General features: G+C 33.7%; 3 protein-coding genes across 3 annotated transcripts; 1 reads left to right on the forward strand and 2 right to left on the reverse strand.

The window, feature by feature from the left end:
- Positions 1–9,197: 9,197 nt before the first annotated feature.
- LOC146942178 (increased DNA methylation 1-like) lies at positions 9,198–10,923 on the forward strand. The gene has a single exon (XM_085750011.1). It carries the CDS (start codon positions 9,198–9,200, stop codon positions 10,827–10,829), a length of 1,632 nt encoding a protein of 543 aa, XP_085606137.1. The 3' UTR covers positions 10,830–10,923.
- An 818-nt stretch (positions 10,924–11,741) lies between these two features.
- ATCSA-1 (Transducin/WD40 repeat-like superfamily protein) lies at positions 11,742–17,887 on the reverse strand. The gene is made up of 8 exons (XM_085756133.1): positions 17,304–17,887; positions 16,809–16,968; positions 15,940–16,118; positions 15,602–15,812; positions 13,661–13,815; positions 13,330–13,419; positions 12,248–12,319; positions 11,742–12,157 (listed from the first exon to the last, which is right to left on the reverse strand). The coding sequence occupies exons 1-8, from the start codon at positions 17,718–17,720 to the stop codon at positions 12,116–12,118; spliced, it is 1,326 nt and encodes a 441-aa protein (XP_085612259.1). The 5' UTR covers positions 17,721–17,887; the 3' UTR covers positions 11,742–12,115.
- Positions 17,888–18,628: 741 nt separating this feature from the next.
- LOC146942180 (uncharacterized) lies at positions 18,629–19,667 on the reverse strand. Its single transcript, XM_085750012.1, has 3 exons — positions 19,539–19,667; positions 19,309–19,333; positions 18,629–19,188 (listed from the first exon to the last, which is right to left on the reverse strand). Exons 1-3 carry the CDS (start codon positions 19,665–19,667, stop codon positions 18,629–18,631), a joined length of 714 nt encoding a protein of 237 aa, XP_085606138.1.
- Positions 19,668–22,277: the final 2,610 nt, after the last annotated feature.

The raw sequence follows: 22,277 nt of genomic DNA on the forward strand, positions 1-22,277 counted from the left end.
TTTTTGTACGGGTTTTAGTATATTTGTTTTATGAATGTATAGACCACACACACATTTGGATTATATAAGATTGAAAAATTCATCAATACCTAATACATACACGCATATATAAAAGACAATCTCAATTAATTGATTTGAAGAGTTTGTCTATCATTTCCACCAGTGTACAACTCATGTGACAATAACAGAAATTGTTAAGAAGTACATCTTGTTTGTACACTAGAAGTCTTTCTGAAATTAGATGGAATATTTGAACCGTTTTATTTTTGTGCTAATTAGTGTCATGATTTTGTTCTCAAGTTTATGATTTGATTTTAATTTTATTCTTTCTATTTTTGTAACTCACCCAACAAAATCACTTGTGAGGATTGTATACACTTATAAACATATTATCATACCATATCTCACTAAGACTCTTATAAATAATTAAAATATTAATTAAAAATACAACAGAAGGGCTAGAGATAGTGTATATGTTGCCTTTTCTCTTCTAGAGGTGGTGCGAAATTTATGCATGAGACATTTTTATTTAAACAATGATAGTTAGACATCCTTAATGTGTACATCCCTTTGTACCACTCTAAAAAATTTAAGTTAACCAAATATATGGTCTGTGTGGCCATATTTTTTAGTTGCGTGACCGCTATTTATTTGGTTAACTAAGTGAAAAAATAGTGGTCACACGCATTTTAGTTGTGTGACCACATTATTCAGCTTAAACGCTGGAAAAATAGTGGTCACGCAACTGAAAAAATGTGGTCAGATCATATATTTGGTTAACTGAAAATTTTAAGAGTGGTGCAAAAGGGTATACACATTGTCTACCAATCTTTATTCTTTTTATTTTTTGAAAAATTATGCATGAGACGGAGATAAGCAAGTAAATGAAAAATGAAGCGAAGGCCTTGACTACATAGTAGCCAAGATGGGTCCGTCATTGGGTTGGAGAAGAGAGGGATATATGATAAGGGGTGACACAAATGTATAGCGCAATCCCCCACCGTAAAGCCGCCATTGTTCAATCCCTTCACATAGCTGGAAAATGATAAGTAAATATAGATCCATAATTGGGGCCACCACCCACTGCTTTATGGGTCGTTACTTGTTATTGTTGGTGATTTCCAAAATAATGGAATCACTTTAAATCAAAAGTTGTAACTCTTCATGGGAATCATTCATATACATTGGAACTTTTCGCAAAGAGATGCTTAATGAACATTTGCATTGATTGAAATGTATATGATTATAACATTTGGCAAAAGGGTGCTTAATGAACCTTTGCATTGATTCAAGTGTATATGATTATAACCTTTGACAAAGGGATGTTTAATGAACCATAACATTGTTTCAAATCAAAGGGGTGTTTTCTCTCATATGAAGGGTCATATTAATGCACTATAAATGCTTGACATTTGGGCATTAGTTGGACACACAAAAGAACTACAGCACACAACTTTGGACAGAATTTTGTTGCATTAACAACATAATTCTCCCTCATTCTCTTACTCTAAATCATCCATCAATTTTCTAATGCATGAGTGAATTGTTGGAACCATAAATCTGTAAAATACTGTTAGGAGATACGCTTGGTGTGGTTGTGCAATACACGTCAAGGAACTCATAGTATCCTGAAGGGGATTCGCCGGTCATTTCTTATTGCATCCAATATACAGTTATTGGTGGGGGCGAATCGAACCTAAAGGTTAGTATGGCAACCCCATACGCTTTGAGTTTACATGCATAACCATTAATCTTTTCAGGTTTCAAGTACAGCAGCATCTTCCCAACAATCAAGATATACAACATATCTTTCGAATTTATGTGCACACTTCATCATAGTCATCTTCATCATCTTCTTGGTCAAGTTATTGCAGCAGACCCCCAACACAAGTTCCAACAATCTTTAGGTTCGATTTATGATTTACTTGTGATTAAAGGCTGCAATTTTTGGGAGAGATGAAAGCTTACATTTTCATCCATGACTACGGTGAACGGTAAACAAATTCCATTTATGAATATATGTCGTGGAAATTTATGGATAAATATTTCATATGTGATGTGTTTATGTTAAATTTACATGTGGTTGTAGATAATATATGCATGATAAATTTTGATATGTATGAAATTTATCGTTTGAAATCTGTTTGATGTTAATTTGAACATGAGATAATGTGCATATAAGTGACTACCTATTATGAAATATTTAGTGTTCTAAATGCATGTGTATAGTATCTAAGCAAATATGAATATGTTAGATTTAACATGTGGTGACATATATATATACATGATTTAGAAATTGTTCAAATATATGAATTTTGATGAGTATAGTAATATGTTAAGAATGTTTAAACACTATTTTATTTATGAAAGTAGTGTAGATAAATTGTCAAAATATCAAGTGGTTGCTTTAATGATATTATTTACTTTGTGTAAGAAATTATTATCATTAATATTGTGTTGATATTATATGTACATGATAATATGAAAAGTAATGGTTAATTTCTTGTTTATCATGATATTAAAATAATTTGGGTATGTTTTGAATTATTGTAAGTTGATATATGTTCATGGAAGAAAGTCATAGAAAATATTAATGATTTTGGTTCATTGTTTATTCTTCTATGTCATTATTTATTGAAATTTAGTATTGAACATATTTAAACATAAACTTGAATTTAACACAATGAATTTATGATATATGTATTAGTTATATGATAACTAAAATCAAAATGATTGTGTTATATTTAATTTTATGTGGAGTATATGACTTACATGTTTAATCCCATCTTATGAAGTTTGGTTATGACATTCTTCTATGATCAATTTTTATTTTGCTGTTTAATGCATTCAATGTATGATATATCTTGGCTAGATATAAAAGAAAAGTTGAAGTTCAAATTGAAATGCATGTTAAATATTGTTATAGCAAAGATGTAATGACATAAAAGTTAGTGTATTATTATAATATACTCGATTGACAAAAGTGTCATGGTTTGATGATAGTTAGTAAATACTATCAAGAGTATATAAGTTGATCCATAGACATAGCTATGAGAATTAAAAATCTATGTGAAGAATTGAAGATTCAAAGTTTATAAAAGTTAAAAGAAAATCTTGCAATTATTTGACGAAATGATTGACAAGAATGATGTCTTTGGAAATGATGTTGAATACATTGAAGACATTATTAGGGATGTGGTACAAACCCAAATCTAATTGATCACCAATGGTGGAAACTCAACCCACACTTGAGTAGCATCAAGTCTTGGGTTCAATGGTGAAAGTACACTATTAGAGTGATTGAAGTACTTGACAATAGATACATCCCAAGGGGCAAAAGTACTTGGACCATAAGAAGAAAAAGGGTAGGATGAGGAAGTTTTCCTCTTAATGGACATATAGCATATATTTGCTGGAATGCATACTTATGGGGCATTTCCGATATAGTCTACCTATGTGAGAATGAAGTTTGGCCGCTTCACGGAGTTCAAGGGTTTGACTCTTAAATTCTCATGAAAAGGGATATATGACACAAGGCCTTCTTAATGTGTCATCTTACAAGTCTCTTTATCAATGGTACCGAGATTCTATGTGTAAGTTATGCACACTTGTTCTAATGAATAGTTGGTTCAAAGCTTGCCTACCATACTATTTGGGAATGAGCGAAAACTTAACTTACTAAGTAATGGTTCTAATCGCGAGATACCATTATCTGAAGGCATGGAATTTCCGGATTTATGTGATTTAGTATTTTGAAAATGGTGGGGGATTGTTGGTGATTTCCAAAATAATGGAATCACTTTAAATCAAAAGTTGTAACTCTTCATGGGAATCATTCATATACATTGGAACTTTTCGCAAAGAGATGCTTAATGAACATTTGCATTGATTGAAATGTATATGATTATAACATTTGGCAAAAGGGTGCTTAATGAACCTTTGCATTGATTCAAGTGTATATGATTATAACCTTTGACAAAGGGATGTTTAATGAACCATAACATTGTTTCAAATCAAAGGGGTGTTTTCTCTCATATGAAGGGTCATATTAATGCACTATAAATGCTTGACATTTGGGCATTAGTTGGACACACAAAAGAACTACAACACACAACTTTGGACAGAATTTTGTTGCATTAACAACATAATTCTCCCTCATTCTCTTACTCCAAATCATCCATCAATTTTCTAATGCATGAGTGAATTGCTGGAACCATAAATCTGTAAAATACTGTTAGGAGATACGCTTGGTGTGGTTGTGCAATACACGTCAAGGAACTCATAGTATCCTGAAGGGGATTCGCCGGTCATTTCTTATTGCATCCAATATACAGTTATTGGTGGGGGCGAATCGAACCTAAAGGTTAGTATGGCAACCCCATACGCTTTGAGTTTACATGCATAACCATTAATCTTTTCAGGTTTCAAGTACAGCAGCATCTTCCCAACAATCTTTTCAGGTTTCAAGTACAGCAGCATCTTCCCAACAATCAAGATATACAACATATCTTTCGAATTTATGTGCACACTTCATCATAGTCATCTTCATCATCTTCTTGGTCAAGTTATTGCAGCAGACCCCCAACACAAGTTCCAACAGTTATATGATTTTTCATAAAAAATGCCAGCTTAATAGAATAAAACTGAATTTTTGAGTGGTTTTGTGTTATTCGATTCTTATAGAATGTAAACTTAATTCATGTTTTTTTGTGGTGGTAAACCCGGACCTTACATATCTGTATGGCAACTCATTTCAGTATGTCACGTGAGTTGCATGTATTTATTTGTTGAATGAAATCTGCTCTCAATTCACGTATGGCTTCTTATGAGTGTTCAAATATGTGTTTTGATTCTCGTATGGCATACCAATTGTCTATCAATTTTCCATTCAGTTCACTATTCAATTGGAAATTGAATTCAACACGAATTGGTATCACGGAAGCAATTCACCGTTTCTTCTTGTCAAGAAATAAAAAACCATGTATATGATCAGAAGAGACAAATTCATGTATATAAAATGGGTTCAAATTTAAATATAATTAAGAGGGAAGATAAAGGAGGAAAAAAAAGAGAAATAAAGAGATAAAAGAAGATGAAGAGGAAGAAAGATGAGAGGTTAATGGTTGAAAAATTAAAATGAGTTCAAAGGTATTTTGTCAAATTGGGGGTGATTGAAATGTTTTGAGGTGTAACTAGAATAAATCATAAGGGCTATTCTAGTTAAGTTGTGAGCGGCCCAATTCTACATCCTAAATAACATAGACTCGGGTCGAGGTAAAAGCCCACTCCTTTCCGCAATCAGGCCCTAATAGTTGTTGCAGAACTTGTTGCCTTCCTAAATCGAAATTAGGGTTTTTACATCCGAGTGAATCTTCATCTTCTCATCTTGAAACTTGTTGATTAGCTCATTGTCTTCAAAAATTGCCAACGCTTTCACTACTAGAACTTCAAGGAACCCACAAATTCTCCGGGTTGCGGTTGCTAGAATCGTGTCGTTTTCCTACAATAACACCATACACAATCCTCATCTTCCCTCCTTTGATAGGTTCGTGTTTTACATAGATATTTCAGGGTTGCCATTCCTTTTCTTATCTCAATTACGATTATGTTGAGTTACGATTAAGTTGGATTCTGATAGTATTTATAATTTGATGATCAATATTATGCAGATCTGCTTTCTTTGGCACGGAATCTTTGCACCTATTATCACCGAGTTGGTATTTGTTCAGAAAATCTGAAAAGCGGCTAATACAGGTATGAACTGGAATGATGAAATTATCAAATATGCGCTTGTTTATAGAATACCAGATCTTGTATGTAATAGCAATATGGATTTCTTCAATTTTTGGTCTTTATTACAAATAATGTTCCATATTCAGTCTATAAAAGACATGTGGTTATTATCAATTCTAATCATTAGTTGAGATCCAAACCAAGTTCGGGTAGCTCATATACAGTTAATTCTTAAAGGCATGATCAATGTCTTCATTATTGTCATCATATCTAGGACAATGTCTTGAGCATGACATCCTTATCTGATTAAGTTTTTTATTTGTGGGAAGAAAATTATTTAGAATACGCCAAGTGAGATTAGTATATTTGGGAGGAACATTGAGCTTCCATAGTTTCTTCCTTATAATATCATATGAGTTGCTGCTTGTAGGATTGTTATTTTTTATAGAATTTCATTTCCTAAGAGTTTTATAGTCAGATTTAAGAGAGTCATTATAAAGAGTTAAAAGAAGTTAGCTTTAACAAGCTAATCAAGAGCAAACCTAATTTCTACCATTTCCCATTTTTTCACTCTCTTGATCAAGAGAGTTACAAAAGTGACATAGATATTTAGCTTCCAATGTTCTCTAATAACATCCCTAAACTTCTCTCATTTACCCTCATGCACAACACCATGCGCCTTGCACATAATTCCATGTGCCTACCGCATGAGGATGAATCAAACATTGCTTAGAAACACAAATCCATGTGGCAAAACTAAAATCATATATCAAAATGTTTCCATCTTTCTCTTGATACATGGTGAGATTTTAAGTCACACTTAACGGTTCTCCACCTTGACTTTAAATCGTTGGTGATTTCAATTTGACCATCAACCACCTTGTTCCTCTCTCCACCCAAAAACTAATCTTCAAGACAAAATTGATCAAGTCTTGAACCTTGAGCTAGACATTGACCTCAATGCATCCAACCATCCTCATTAGTCCCAAAAAATCGATCAAGCTTTCACGTTTACCTCTTCAACCCCCGAAATACTTTCCTTCATCTTAAAGAACTTGCATCCAACTGCACTAGAATTTTTAGATGGTTCCACAAGTTTTCCCATAACCTCTTCAACCCCTGTAATGTCTTCAAAATTGCCAACAAACACAGATACATTTCCCTTTTGTGTGGTGTCACGTGCCTCGCGCACGAGTCATAACCAAAGTTCTTTATCAAAATATTTTCATCCTTTGCTTGATACATGGTGAGACTTTAAGTCACACACAACACATAAGCAAGAGTAGGAAGTTATTTTTGGTTTTGAAGAGGTGATGATAAAATTTGTGGAATTACTTAAAAACTTGAGGATAGTTCGGTGCAAATGGATCTTCAAGGGCACATAAGACATTACGGAGATTGAAGAGGTAATTGTAAAACTTGTGGGATTACAAAGTGTAGTTGGATGTAAGGATAGTCATAAATGGCTAATGGAGAAGAATCATCGGTTGAAACTTGAGGGGCTATCAAGAATAGTTGGGTGCAAGTGGAGATTGATGTCTAGAGCAAAGGTTCAAATGGGGCTTGGGCTTGATCAGGGTTCATGAAATGTAGTTGAGATATATATATATATATATATATATATATATATAGAGAGAGAGAGAGAGAGAGAGAGAGAGAGAGAGAGAGAGAGAGAGAGAGAGATCAATAAGGTGATTGAAGTGTAAAGTGACATCATCAATGTTTTGGAGTCAAGGGGGAGAATTGTGGATAAAGTGTCTCAAAAACAATTTTTCGATCATGAATTTTATGTTGGTGCTAATCAAATTATGGTAAAGTGGGCATAGTAATTTGATTTACGCAGGAAACTTATCTTTAAAAGCTTAATTTTACCTCATTATTCATTTGAATCAAAATAAGAAACTTTTTGATCCCTCAAAAAAAAAAAAGAAACTTTTTGAGAAACCTAGAGGCTAAGGGTTACGGGACTTTGGTTGAGTAACCAGGGTTACAAACACATTCAAAACACCTTCGGGAGTAAGGATTTCTCTTTTGGAGGAAGGATGTAAGATTTCTCTCTTGTTTTCTTGAGATTTTTGTTAAGGGGTTGAGAGGAAAAGAAAGAAATCAGGGATTTCTCTTGGTGAACAATTTGGGATAATTTTTTGGTCATTTTAGTAACTCTCTTGTGAGAGGGAAAAGGGAACGGTAGAAAGTAAGGTTTGTTCATAGAGAACTCTGGAAGTTAATTTCTTGTAGCTCTTTTGGTATCTCTTGGAAAGACTCATTAATAATGGATGGGAGAGTTGCTTTCTCCCATTTGTAGGTCAATTTGGGTCAAAACGAATAAACAATCTTGGTGTGTTTGTTTCTTCTACTCTCTTTATCTTGTTTGTATTTGGATTGATTGTTTGGATTTGCATTGCACATATAGATTTTATATTTGTTTTCGTTAGTATTTTAATTGTTATATTAGTTTTTCTCTTTGTGAAAACTTGAAATCTGAACCTCCAACTCTTTAACCCTTAACTTAGACCACTTGAGCTACTCAACCCCCTATTTGGTTTATTATATTATTGTTTGGACTATTTAGCTTGGTTGCCATTGTTATTTGTTCCACCTTTCTAGTTGAATTCAGATAAAAAATAATAGGGCCTCGAGAATGCATTATACAAATTTGTAAAACTATATTCGGTGTTTCCAAGAGTGCACACTCCTTAGTCACCTGACACAATTGCTCGCTGCAAAAACCATCTATATGTAGCTTGATCAAATTGCTTTTTGTGTCATTCCTACAAAAAAAAAAAAATAGGCTATCATATTAGTATATGCCATGGCTAGAAGTCAATAAAATCTCAAACTTAAACCCCATGAAGTCATTTCTAATTGTAATAAAGTCGAGTTAATGGCCTGATCATATTACACATTCATCTTATAATTCTATCATTTTGATCTACCAAAAAAAAAAAAAATTCTATCATTTATGCACCGTCAACTTTAACAAAAAACAAACTAACCAAAATACTCATAAAATAGGAAGCAAAAATAAAATGAGGGTTCTCACTAAACCGTGATCAAATCACACAAAAAGTGGATAGCCAAATTTCTTTTTGAGTGATCATAATAAGAAATTTATTCAAATTCATCCATCCAAACATAAAACTGTATTACTAGTTGTTGGTTGCATGCCTGAAAGCTTTGACTACCACACTGCAAAAAAAGCAACAGCCAAGAGAATTGCATGCCACTGTATAGCTAACACAAATTGCTAATATTTAACATATCGAAACTTAGTTAGGTACTATTTATGTTTGCATGATAAATTATGCTCTTTGGGAGAATGGTTTAATTTGCATTTGCTTCGGAAGTGGATTTTATTTTGTTGGGGTATGTTGATATAGTTATCGTTGGATTTCTACTAGAAACAGCAGCGTATCTGAAATTTTAATAACAACAAAATTGTGTTTATGTGCAGATTGGTATAAATGACTTCTCTGTCTACATTACAGTCAAAAAAGCGACAGAGAGAATCCGAGGAAGGAACAACAACAACAACAACAACAATTTCTTCATCTCCATTACAGTCAAAAGATCGCCTGAGAGAATCTGAGGGAACGGATAAATCAACTTCTGGTAAGGTTTCTAAAGCCTCTAGTTCCGGTTCTGTTAAAAAAGCTACACTAACTACGGTATCAAGATCAACTTCAAAGGAAAATGAGAAACATGTGAGTCAATCTGAATCAGAAGTTTCTAATTCAGTGGGTAGTGGTAAAAGAGGGAAAGTACTAAAGAGGGAAGGTATAAGAGGGAAGTGTTCTCAGTTGATAAAGGATGGAGTTTTGGTTTCTGGGACTATTGTTTTCTGCCGTGGTATTGACAATGTTACCAAAAGAGGGAGTATCTCTTGTGAAGGTATAGCTTGTGATTGTTGTCATGTTAAATTCACTCTCACCAAATTTGAGGCTCATGCTTGTTGTACAAGACGTAGACCATCCAAAAGTATCTTCTTGGAAGACGGAACTTCATTGTTGGACTTGGACCGTCGAATGAAAGCTCTGAGCTCAGCCAATCAAAAGGGGAATGATTGTAATGCTGAAGCAAAATCGGAAGCAGCGAATAGTTGTGTTGCTGAAGAAAAGTCTCATGAAAATAATGATACATGTTATGTTTGTTGTTTTGGGGGTGACTTAATATTATGTGATGGATGTCCTTCTTCGTTCCACTCTGATTGTTTAGGTCCCAAACGAGATCCGGATGGTCTGGATGGTACATGGTTATGTCCGAGTTGCTGTTGTAGAATATGTTGTCAACCCAAACGCAAACAAGAATTTGCAAATGATATTGATGACGATATTCTTGCTTGTGTTCAATGTGAACGAAAATTTCACTTGGGGTGTGTAAAGGCAACAAGAATTGGACAACCAAATGAAGTTTCTAGTCACATGGACAACATTATTGAAAAAAATAATTGGTTTTGCCATGAAGTTTGTGGGAACATGTTCTTATGTCTAGAGAAACTACTAGGAATACCAAATAAGCTTGGGAATGATCTAACTTGGACATTGTTGAAGTATAATGTGAGTTGTGATGATGGAGATTTTGCTGATGAGGAGTTTCATCAAAGGAAGCGTAAATTGACTGTGGCTCTTGGTGTGCTGCGTGAGAGTTTTGGTGAAACTATTGATCCTTTATCTAAAAAAGATTTGATTGAAGATGTTGTGTTTAGTAGATCCTCAGAAAAGAAACGTTTGAACTTTCGTGGTTTCTATACTGCGATTATGGAGAAAGGGGGTAAAGTGAGTTCTGTGGCAACCATAAGGATTTATGGTCAAAAGGTTGCTGAGATTGTTTTCATGGCCACCAAAAAAAAATATCGAAGACAAGGAATGTGCCGTTTGTTGATGAAGGGGCTTGAGGAACAGTTGATTAACTTAGGAGTTGGGAGCTTGGTTTTGCATTCCTCCAAGGATGCTATAGACACTTGGAAAAAATCATTTCATTTTGTTGAGATGACGAATGAAGACAAGTGTAAATTTGTTCATTATACTTTCTTTGAATTTCAGGACACTATCATGTGTCTTAAGCCACTTAACAAAGAAAGTGTCTCAAGTCACTGAATAGGACCAATATGGCCTTACAGTGCTCGATGATAGTTTCTTTTTTTTTTTTTTTTTTAAGAAGAAGAGTGCTTGATGATAGTTATTATCATGACAGTCGTAAAAATATTTTTTGATGGTGTAATTTCGTTTGAATATGTTTTGAATTATATACTTTCTTTTGAGGTATTTTTTATGGATATACTTTGCAAATACATTTTTTTTTTTTTTTCATTTTTCAAATAGATAATCATTCATGTTTGTCTGTTACCATCAGTCATCATAGTTTGAATTATAGTGTTAAATATTTTGATCAATTGATCATACTGATACTCCTACGGTCCTGCCACTTTTGGCGTTAGAGATCCATCGTCAAGCAAAAGGGGAGAGGGACACAACTCTGATTAAAATTGGTTAAATTACAAGAGAAACGAAATTTATTTATTTTTTACAACAAAGGAATGCATATTATAAATGCTGAAATGTGTTACAAGGTTCCATATTTTGACAACAAACTCTTAATTCAGGTAGAAGTTATTTTTATCATGACAGGTGGTGGCAGATCCAGATTTTTTTTTTTTTGGGGGTTAGAAAATAGTATATATATTGACTTAAAAATAAAGTCAAGCTAACAAGTGTCTTAAAAGCAAAATAATCCATTAAAGAATTTTTTTTCTCTTGAATATAAAGTTAACATTGTTAAAGTATTAAACGCATAATTTATTAAATTTCAAGGCAATTTGGGTATTATTATTAAATTTAATTAAATTTGGATGTAACAAGGTATTTTGAAGTGTGACTAGAATAAATTCTAAGTTAATTTGTAACACGTATAAACCATTATAAAGGTATTTTTTAATAAGTCAAACTAACCACCGAAATTGATAAACAATTATAAAGCTCAATATCAAAGTTCTACCAAAAAAAAAAAAGTTTAATATCAAAGTCATTTAAAATTGCCCATATGTATACACCTTTTTTTTTAGTACAGATATGTGTATACAACCTTAATTTGGCAAAACATTAAAGAAAAGAAACTCCCCTAAAAATAATTAAAGAAAAGAAACAAACGTGTAATATTTACATTGCCAAAGTCTACATCTACTAGATGAAAAAGGGAAAACTAATTCTACCTACAAAAGCAATGGGCTACACTAGTATACAACTATGCAGTTATGTCCTATGTGTTTCACATCTGCTCCAAAACCAGAACAAACCTTATTTACACATCCCACAAACATGCAAAATACAAACTGCACACCAATTATAAATTAGGAAAATATGTGAAACACAAATGAAGGTGAATCTCAGTTACTCCAGCTATCCTGGTCGTCGGGATCTCCTTCGCCCTGCAGTTTATCACAAGGTCAGACATATTGGAAGGTGCTTTCACCATGCATATATAAAATAATCTCAATGAATTGTTTCAAAGAGTGCACCATTTCATCGGCAATTGACCTTGCAGGTGACCATACAAGAATTTGTCTATCGTTTCCACCTGTGTACAACTCCTGTGGCAATAACAAAATCATTAAAAAGTGCATGAGGTTCGGGTTTTCTGAGCAAGTATTACGTATCAAACATTGTTCAATACTTCAATCCAATAGAGTTGGAGAATGATATCATAATATATAGCAAATTTATGTCATAAATTGAGATCCATATCCAAGGCTAATGCTGCTTTACTGGTTGTTATTTCATCCTGGAATAAATTATGAGTTTAATGGCTATGCACCAACGGTGTAAAATAGTTTTGCACTGTCATCCAATAAGAACTAATCGTCTTACTATGTAGGCCTATTTTATAACTGCCTTTTCAAAATAACTACCATAAATTCTATTCTTATTGGACATCTGTATAAGACATCAAAATATTTCCTCATAGGGTTCATTCAATTTTTACCAAAAGAATACCAACTAGACAAGCAATGACTTTGAGAGAACAAGCATTGATAATGAATGATTTCTCGGTAAAATCAGTAGGTTGTTGTGGCGGTGGTGGGGTAGTAAAGCTCATCTCAGACCATTGATCGGTTTCAAGTTGATTTATGCCATAAATTGCTTCTACTTTTTTCTTTTCTTTTCCTTTTTATTGTAAAATTTAGTTCCATCATTAAAAATGTTTATAGAACGATCATAATTTAGAAAATCCTCATTAAAGTCTCTAATCTTAGTAATGATACTAGTCCGATTAAAGAAGAAAAAGGACTGAAGATTACATGCACACACAATTTATAATGAACTTTGTGCCTGTATCTCTTCCATTTTCTTTTCTATAAAACAGTGAAATTAGAATAAGAGGATAAAATGTAAACAGGAAAAAAGGGAAGGAAAGTAAGGTCATCCATACGCCGTATGAGTTGATTAGAGAAGGGAAAAAAATATGTTTAACTGTAAAATGAACATCCCGGACCTGACAAACCAAACAGCCAGACCTGACAACCAAACAGATTCTACCATTTGACGGACCACTTATAACAGAGCAGGAAAAAAATTATGAATAACCAGCTGTTGAACATACCTGATCTTGTTGATTAAACCAGCAGGAGTTTATAGATTCATAGTGTCCACGTAGTATCGTACGTGCGTTCCCAGACCACATATCAAATGCCTGAATAATCCAGAAGTGAGATCAGTGTTCCTCATTGTATTCTTAGAAATTAGTTACTTAGCGGTTGAGGGGTGGAATTGGGTTTGAGTACCCTTGTGCACTTCTTTATATTTGATTAGCTCTTTTGATGCTTCAAAAGAAAAGTATCTTTTGTATTTGTGCGGCTAATTTTAAAGTTTTTTTTTTTAACAACGGCTAATTTTAAAGTTAAAAATTGTAATAAACTAAACGAACCACTTACTTTCACAACCCTCATGCATGGAACAAAAACGACGGTCGAGTCTTGAGTTGTAGCTAATTGAATAGGTTTGCTTGTTTGCAAGCGGACTGTTTCGAAGTTCACAAGTGTGTCGCAGCCTGACTCAACATCCCACAATCTCAATCTTGAATCAGACCCTGTCATCAGACAGAACATCAATGAGTGAGAGTAAAATAACTTAGATATGAACACATTTTGATGCATTACAAGAAAACAGGTAACAGCTATTTCAAATTATCATTGCATAGACGCTTCTAATAATTCCATAATATATTATTGTATAATATCTTTTTCAAATGATTATTCGCATTCAATTAAGTTAAAATTAGAATCACTTTAAAAATCAAATTTTATTTAAGATACAAATTATATTTCTAGCTAATCTAATTTTTAATTACAACTATTTCTTCTAAGCTGCTCTTAGCATTTTTGTATTGTTACCAGTCAAAGCTCGCTGCCTCTTGAGTGACTACTAATTGTTGTTTTGGTCATAAACATTCACAAGGAGACATATACAGCAAAAGATTGGCTATTGCTATAGGTACCTAATACTTATCTGCCCTCTGTTGCAGTCCCGTCAAAATATTAATTTACAGTTAAGGAAAGACATCACCGATGATTTGTCTTCTACTATCATGTTTATTTTGTGGACTACTCTCTTCTACTATGTTTATTTCACGGACTACTCTCTTCAACCCTTAATTTACAGTTGAGGAAAGAAATCACCAATGATTTGTCTTCTACTATCATGTTTATGTTGCAGACTACTCTCTTCAACCCTTCCCCCCGTCAGGAATCAATGTATGATAATATATTTTTCCATATGTGATGTCCAAGCTTTTGTTAAATATAATATAGGTTAAATCTTATTTATATAGGGATATACATCTATAAGGCAATTCTGTACCTTAGCCAGTTCCATTGAGTGCAAGACTGTTGTGCATATTTTTTTTTTTTATATCTCATTTGGATGACACTCTCAAATACAGCTTCTCAGCCTCTACTGTGTTCTATTTTTCTCACATACACCACTTCTCTACCTCACCCTGATGTATTTCTTCTCTTCTATTTAATATTGATAATATTATTTTTCAAAAATAAAACCAACTTTTCAGAACCTCAATTATATTACCAATTGGAAATAAACTAATTGACGATTCACTGTGTCTATATGGTTTCCAGGTTAAAATTTTTAGGGTCCAAATAAAGTCTGCCTATGACTTTCAGAGAAGAGATTTCAACTTTCAGTGTACAAACTAATTATATTGAGCAAAAGGAATCTGTCCAAGACCATGCTTTATGTCTAGTGATTGGTTTTGAGAATTTATTGGTTTTTAGAATATTCATTGTACAGAAGCGGAAAATAATCGAAGACCGTTAAATATAAGATATGCCTGAAGGCACTATGAAGCACTGGCATACACAAACACTGGACATGACACCGGTAATAATATGAGATAATGAATTATTTGAATGTAATAACATGTGTCGGTGTTGTGTCGGTGTTTGACACATGTCGATGATATAAAGCAAAGGCATCCCCTTGATTACCTATAGCAATTTGAATGCATTGCAGATTGACAGAAGGTAGTTAAAGTATTTCCTTGTGAAAATATTTGAAAGCAATTTGTCATAATATGTTCAGTATTAGCAGGTGTGTCTTTTATATTCGTAAAACATAGAACGTTTGAAAGATTAAAATTTAGATCATTTTAAAAATAATAATAATAATAATAATAACAATAATAGTTTTCCGCTTGAACTCGTAATGTCTAACTTTTTTGGATATGGCTTGTAATGTCTTAACTTAAATTATGATTACACATTTCAAAACAAAATGTTTTTTAAATTTATGCAGCCTTGTATGAGACACTGTGCTAACATGGGTCTATTGACTAGTATGGTAAATAATAAACAAACAACCTGCACTTAAGAGATACATGCCATCCTCTGTTACTTTCAATCCTGTCACAGCACCATAATGAGCAGTTGCACGATCCTGAGTAGAAATCATTCCTGGATGTAATTTCTGCTTCATTGGACCCTTAGATGATAGCCTGCCAGTTGGCAGATGTCCACTGCCACTTCCATTGGCAACTTTCTTCTGTCCAGGACGCATTTTTGTATTTGATTCCTGTGAGTAATAAGGCTTTAGGATTATAACAAGCCTAAATACTTGAATTTAAGTTAAGTACTTGGTGAAACAATCACTATTCAGACTCGCAAATTACGAACAAGGAATAAGCTAAACTAAAAAAAACCTTAGTTAGCACGGAACGTTTGAGTAGAGGTGGGCGTCGTCCAAGCTGCGTCTGAGATTGATTTAAAACTTGGAAACAACCAGCACGCCTTATGTCCCAAAAACGTATTGCACCATCACACCCCCCGGTAATCAAGACCCATTCACTTGAAGCAGACCATTCAACAGTCATTACACCATCTGACATAAAAGAAATCATGTGATGGAAAAACCTCCTTTCGACAATACATAACATCATGCAATAAGAACAATCGCACACATAGACACCTAAGTTCCCAGTATGTCATAATTCTATTCTATCTAGTCACCTATCAGTGGTGGAGCTTGACATATTTCACAAGTGGGCCAAAAATATACATGCATGTAATAAAAAAAATTATAGCGCCGTTATGTTAAGCATTGGATGTTGGCACAGTGGTTTAGCGCCTTTGTTTTCACCAGAATTAAGGGGTTGATTCTTATATTTTGCATTTTGATGTCTTATTTTTTATCCTTGCACAAGGAAAAAATAAAGGAGATGCAAAAATAGTAACTCCGGCACTCAAACCTACATGTTGCTGGTTCGTATAGTGCTAATCATTATGCTGAAGGGTAAATTTTATACTATAACTCATATCGTATACTATTCTAAAAACTTTGGGGGGTGGCATGCACCCCCAGTTCTAAGGACGATTTCCACTTACGAAACACAGTTTCACACATTTATTTCCCACTATTTTTTTTTTTTTCCTTATCTGTTTAATCTTAGACACGGTCTTTACTAGTCTAAACTTGGTTTACAAAACAAAAAACTACGGACTCTTGTCAAATAGAATAGACCACACAAATGAGTATGTTGGAAGTTGAAATGAGAGCATCGAAATGACATACCACGATGACCAGACAAAGTATGAGCAAATGCACCAGAAGCAATATCACAAAGACGAACTTGTACATCCTCAGTTCCAGCAGCAATAAGCGTATGAGATGTTGACAATGTAGACATTGCAGTCTTATACACCTTTCCAGGCATTTTGAAATTCACCACCACCTACAATCAATTTACAATAGGAGTTAAATTTGAGTGTCAAATGAATCATTACTGTAGTGTGTCTCTAACTCTAGTTCTACGGTGATAAAAATTGATTTCGAATGAATTGACCTGCCAATATTGATTCTAACTAAAATGAGTTAAATTTATAGTTAATCATGCAGATACATTCATCAAAGGTGGTTTCATTAATACATTTAAATTAGAATCAATTACGGAAGCAAAATCAATTCTACTCGACAACATCCAAATATGTCATAATCATTTCTAAATCAATTCTACTCGACAAAATCCGAAAATATTATCAGTATGACGATGATAAGATTGAATAGAACCTGAGTGGTGTTAGTGTCCCAAACATTAACATGATGATCATAAGAACCAGTGATGAATAAACCAGTATCAATGGGATACCAAATAGCTGAAGATACAGCATATTTATGAGCTAATTGGTGTTGCTTATCAACAACAAATAAACAATTGTGTTTCGTTATCAAACCATCTCCGTCGAAATCGCTCGGCCGGTGAACGTCGTAAACCGCTACGGATGCATCTGACGCAGCAGATAACAGATATCTTCCTTCTGTTAAATCAATTTGAAGGGAATTAATTGCGCCTTTGTGAGGGGAAACGAGTTCTTTGTGATTTGATAACTCGAGTTGTGAAATTCGATTTGATTTTATGCGATTAGCGAAGGAATTTGGACGCAATTTTCCGGATTCTCTGTCTTTGATGTTCTTCCACGTATCCATATTCGGAGCATCTTTGAATTTTTGGAGTTCGATTTCAATTTCAATGAGTAACAAAGGTTGTTGCTATATCTGGTGAGTGGTGATACTACGGCCACAACCAAAGTCGTCGTCGTCTTCTTCTTCCTCCTTCACTCCTGGAACTCAAGTGGACTCAAATGGGCTTGTTTCATCCACTTCGTAATTGGACTTCTATTCCTATGGGCTTAACTCGGCTCCGCATTTTTCCCTCACCTTGAAAAATGTCGAGCCGAGTCAACCCATGTTATTGGTCAACCCATGTTTTTAACAACCACTTTTTAACAACTTTTGGACAACTTTCTCTCTCATACTCACATGATGTTGTTATCCTCTCTCTTCCTTTTTCTCTCTCCATTGTTATTGACCAATAAGAAGTGTGAAAAACAAGGTTGTCAACAAAGTTGTCATCAAATGGATGTCAAAATATCATTACTCAATTGAAAATTGATGTTCTGACATCAAAAACTTTCTAAAAACATAAGTAAAATATCATTTTATTATCAGAGGTAGTTATCTACCGTTGGGAGGACCGACAACAGTTAACTACCGCCAAAGTCAGCGGTAGTTAACTGCTGCAGCGTTCCTAGTTCAATTTCCAGCAGCTTTCTCCTTCCCTTTTTACCCACATTTGTCCATGTTTTATACATACCATTTTGAACAAATTTTTTCACTCTTTTTCATCCAATTGCAAATTCATCAATATAAAAGGTACGAAATAATATTTAACATGATAAAAATAAAACGCAGGAAATAATATAATAGGTACGAAAATGTCATAGAAATACGAAAATGTCACAAGGTACGAAAATTAATAATAATACATCACTATCATCATAGTCAAACTGTACATAAAAAAACTTAATGATAATCAACCATGCTGCCTACGGTGCCTATGCCCCCTGCGCTGCCTGGCAATCCGATATAAGGGCAGGGCGACCAGTACTGCCAATCTGGATCATCTCCTGCAAGATCATCTCGGTGCTCATGGCCACAGCATTATCAGCTATCTGCACGACATCCATGATGATCGTCAGTGTGTCAGGCATCTCTGTGGCATGCTCCTCCTCTATAAGCTGCTTCTGGTTCGTCGGCCTGGGAGAAGATCCTTCATCAGGTGGGATAATCTGAGGGTGAGATACTTTGGCATACCAAGCCATGTAGCCAGGCTCATGCTGCCATGCTCTCTCACACCTCTTTCCCCAACTAGTATAGAACCACAGACAGGAGTCTATCAACATAGTAGCCAATATCTCCTTAGGAATCTCAGGGACATCTGACAGATGTCTGGGGACGTCCTGGACAAAGCCAAACTGCCTCTTAACCCGCTCAGGTAAATGACGGTACACCATTTCCTTCCCGCGCATTAGCCATCCCGAGTAAGTGCTAAAAATCTGAAAAGGGTGCATCGCCCTGTGATCATCATATGTAGACCACTTCATGTCATCCACCTCTAAGCGATCAAGGAGTCGGCGGTAATGGTGCACAACTGTAGGCCCTCTGCTAGTAAGCCAACTCCCCGCACATGGTTTCTACGACTTCCAGCTCTTGTTTTTCTTCCTTAGGTACGGACCTGGCAAATGCACCAAAATCCATCCCTGAAAAAAAACACACAAAAATAAATATTTGAATTAAATCTTAAATAAATCTAACAAAATGATAAATAAATTATAAAAACTTCACAAGAATATTAAAATAAAATCCTAAATAAATGTAGACGAACTTAGAAAAAAAAATCTAACATAATGATAAAAATAATAAAATAAATTCATAAATAAATGAAGATAAATATTAAATTATTACCATAAGAAGGGTAGCACATCCAGTCATCGTCTTGTTACGCAGACGAACAGAATCGTTAAGATAATCATGTAGGTAAGCTAAGGTCTTCCCTCCCCATGACCACTTTCCAATAGCATTCAAGTCCGTCATACAATCAAGATATATCAAGTCGATGTGTCTGTTCGTTTTGTTAGCCTCTGTTTGTAACGCCCGTTTCGATTATTTAATTATTTTAATGAGTTTTAGAATATATTTATATGATTAGTGTGATTTATAAGATTTATGTGATTTATATGATTTTAGAGAAATTTATGAGACATTGTGACTTATTTTATTGTTTAATAAAATAAGATTCGAAAAAAAAAATATTAAGTTGTGGGGTTATTTTGTGTAGGAATATATTTGTTATTTGATGTAGAAATATATTTGTTATTTTGTGTAGAAATATATATGTTATTTGATGCAGAAATATATTTGTTATTTTGTGTGGAAATATATATGTTATCTGGTGTAGAAATATATTTGTTATTCAGTGAAGAGGTATATTTGTTATTTGGTGTTAAAATATTACATATATATATTTTGATGAAATATGCTATTATGTGTTATTTGGTGTATTAATATTATTAAGTGGGATATATATATATATATATATATATATATATATATATATATATATATATATATATATATTTAATTTAGAAATAAATAAGATTATGAGGAAAAGAGTAATTTTGAGGTGTAAGAGAAATTAGATGAGGGGGTTATAAATAAGAGAAGTTAGGTTTAGAAAGACATAGAACGTACGATCAGTTTTTGGAGAAAACAAGGTTTAGAGAGAAGAGAAGAGAAGAGAAGAGAAGACAAGACAAAGAGAAGAGAGAAGAGGCTGCATCGATTGTTAAGGTAAGGGTGAGACTAGCATACAATTCTATTATGTGTATGATTCTAATGATTAGATTTAACGAGTTGTAGGATGAGTTTGTGAGATTATGAGAAATTAGGGTTTAAGTGAAAATTGATAATTAGATGATGGAAAACCATTAGATTGATGTAGAAATTGTGTACAGACCTTAGATAATCCATGGGTAATCATAATCATAGAGCTTGAAGTGAATTTATGTTGTTCTTGAAGGTTTTCATGAAAAATGGGTCAAATGGTGATTTTTGTTGAAAGGATGTTTTAGTTCAAGTTTTATATGGATTTGGGTGTCTTTTCATGTTTAGAAACGTTTAAACAAACTTTGGGACCAAATTTGGGCTTAGCGGATTCAAAATTGGGATTTTGGGATGAAAAATGGAGTTTTCCCGAGAGCTATCTCTGACAACATTCTCTGTTTCATGTTTTTGCATCATTTTCACACATTTAAGTTTTGAATTGGCTTTAGGTGTAAACACAAAAGTTGTAGGTATGGATGTTAGCTTTCTAATGACGTTGGTTTGACTTCAAAAGAATTTATAGAACTTGAGTTATGGTCAAATTACTGCACGTAGGTCACAGTGAATTTTTATGGACTTTCAACACAACTTTTCCGAATTTAAAATGAAAACTGATATTGATCGGTACAGAATTGGTCTTAGGCGTAAACATGAAAGTTTTAGATAATTTTGTTAGCTTTCCAGTGGCTTTGATTTGACGTGAATATGATTTTTAGTTTTTGAGTTATGATGAAAATACTCCAAGGAGGTCTTAGCGAAATTGTACGGTGACAACATTCTCTGTTTTATGTTTTTGCGTTTTGTTCATATGTTTCTGTTTTGAATTGATCTTTGTTGTAAACAAGAAAGTTGTTGATAATTGTGATATCTTTCCAGTAGCCTTGGTTTGACATGAAAATATGTTGTGCATGATTATTTATGTTCTTACAAAGATGCATGATGAATTGTTGATACTTGAATACGATGATATATGATGAATTAATTGTGTGCTGTCATGATGCTGTTAATATTATCAATGTGATATTGTTATATGAGTATTAATGTGAATTATATATGATGTTTTAAGATGTTAAGATGTTAAGACGTTAAGATGATATGAAGTTGTTAAGTAGTCGAGTCGTTATGAAGTCGTCAAGTTGTTAAGATGTTATGTTGTCAAGATGTTAAGATGTTAAGATGTCATAGATGTTTATGAAGTTACTAAGACGTAAGATGTTAAGTCCATGCATACTCATTTATAGATGAGGGCTCATGCCCTGGAGCTTTTGCTCAACCCACGACGATGAAAGCTTTTGCTCAACCACGAAGATGAGGGCTTATGCCCTAGGAGTATATTTATGCTCAACCCACGACGATGAGGCTTATGCCCTAGATTGGCACCACATGCATTTGCATTTCATGATGATTCGAGATGGTTTAAGACGTTAAGAGTTGCATAGTCGAGTTTAGATGCATTGTCGAGTCAAGATGTTTTGTTGTGATGTTTTAACAAAGTGACTATAGATGAATGATTATGAAGATGTTTATGATGAATGATTATGAAGTTGTTTATGATGAATGGTTATAAAGTTGTTTATGATGATTGATTATGAAGTGGTTTATGATGATGATGTTATGTTGATGCTATATGATTTATGATATGATGCTATATGATTTATGATATGATGTCTATGTCTATTAGATGATGATATGTGACGATGTTATGATTATTAATTGATGATATGTGACGATGTTATGTTTATTATTTGATGATATGTGATGATGCTTTTATGAATATATTTATGATGATATATGATGACGTTTATGTTTGTACTAATGATG

This window comes from Medicago sativa, chromosome 3 (genome assembly GCF_051527215.1).
Source record: "Medicago sativa cultivar Bolivia chromosome 3, Bolivia_mono, whole genome shotgun sequence".
Lineage (NCBI taxonomy): Eukaryota > Viridiplantae > Streptophyta > Magnoliopsida > Fabales > Fabaceae > Medicago > Medicago sativa.

What these genes read in the sequence shown, in the direction of transcription:
- LOC146942178 (XM_085750011.1), top strand. Translation starts at nt 9,198, where the DNA reads ATGACTTCTCTGTCTACATTACAGTCAAAAAAGCGACAGAGAGAATCC.
- LOC146942180 (XM_085750012.1), bottom strand. Translation starts at nt 19,667, where the DNA reads ATGACGGACTTGAATGCTATTGGAAAGTGGTCATGGGGAGGGAAGACC. An exon ending in GATGTGCTACCCTTCTTATG is followed by an intron (nt 19,334 to 19,538) that starts GTAATAATTTAA and finishes GTTTTTTTTCAG; the next exon opens with GGATGGATTTTGGTGCATTT. An exon ending in GATTTTGGTGCATTTGCCAG is followed by an intron (nt 19,189 to 19,308) that starts GTCCGTACCTAA and finishes TTGATCGCTTAG; the next exon opens with AGGTGGATGACATGAAGTGG.
- ATCSA-1 (XM_085756133.1), bottom strand. Translation starts at nt 17,720, where the DNA reads ATGGATACGTGGAAGAACATCAAAGACAGAGAATCCGGAAAATTGCGT. An exon ending in AACGTTCCGTGCTAACTAAG is followed by an intron (nt 15,813 to 15,939) that starts GTTTTTTTTAGT and finishes TATTACTCACAG; the next exon opens with GAATCAAATACAAAAATGCG. An exon ending in CATGTATCTCTTAAGTGCAG is followed by an intron (nt 13,816 to 15,601) that starts GTTGTTTGTTTA and finishes GTCTGATGACAG; the next exon opens with GGTCTGATTCAAGATTGAGA.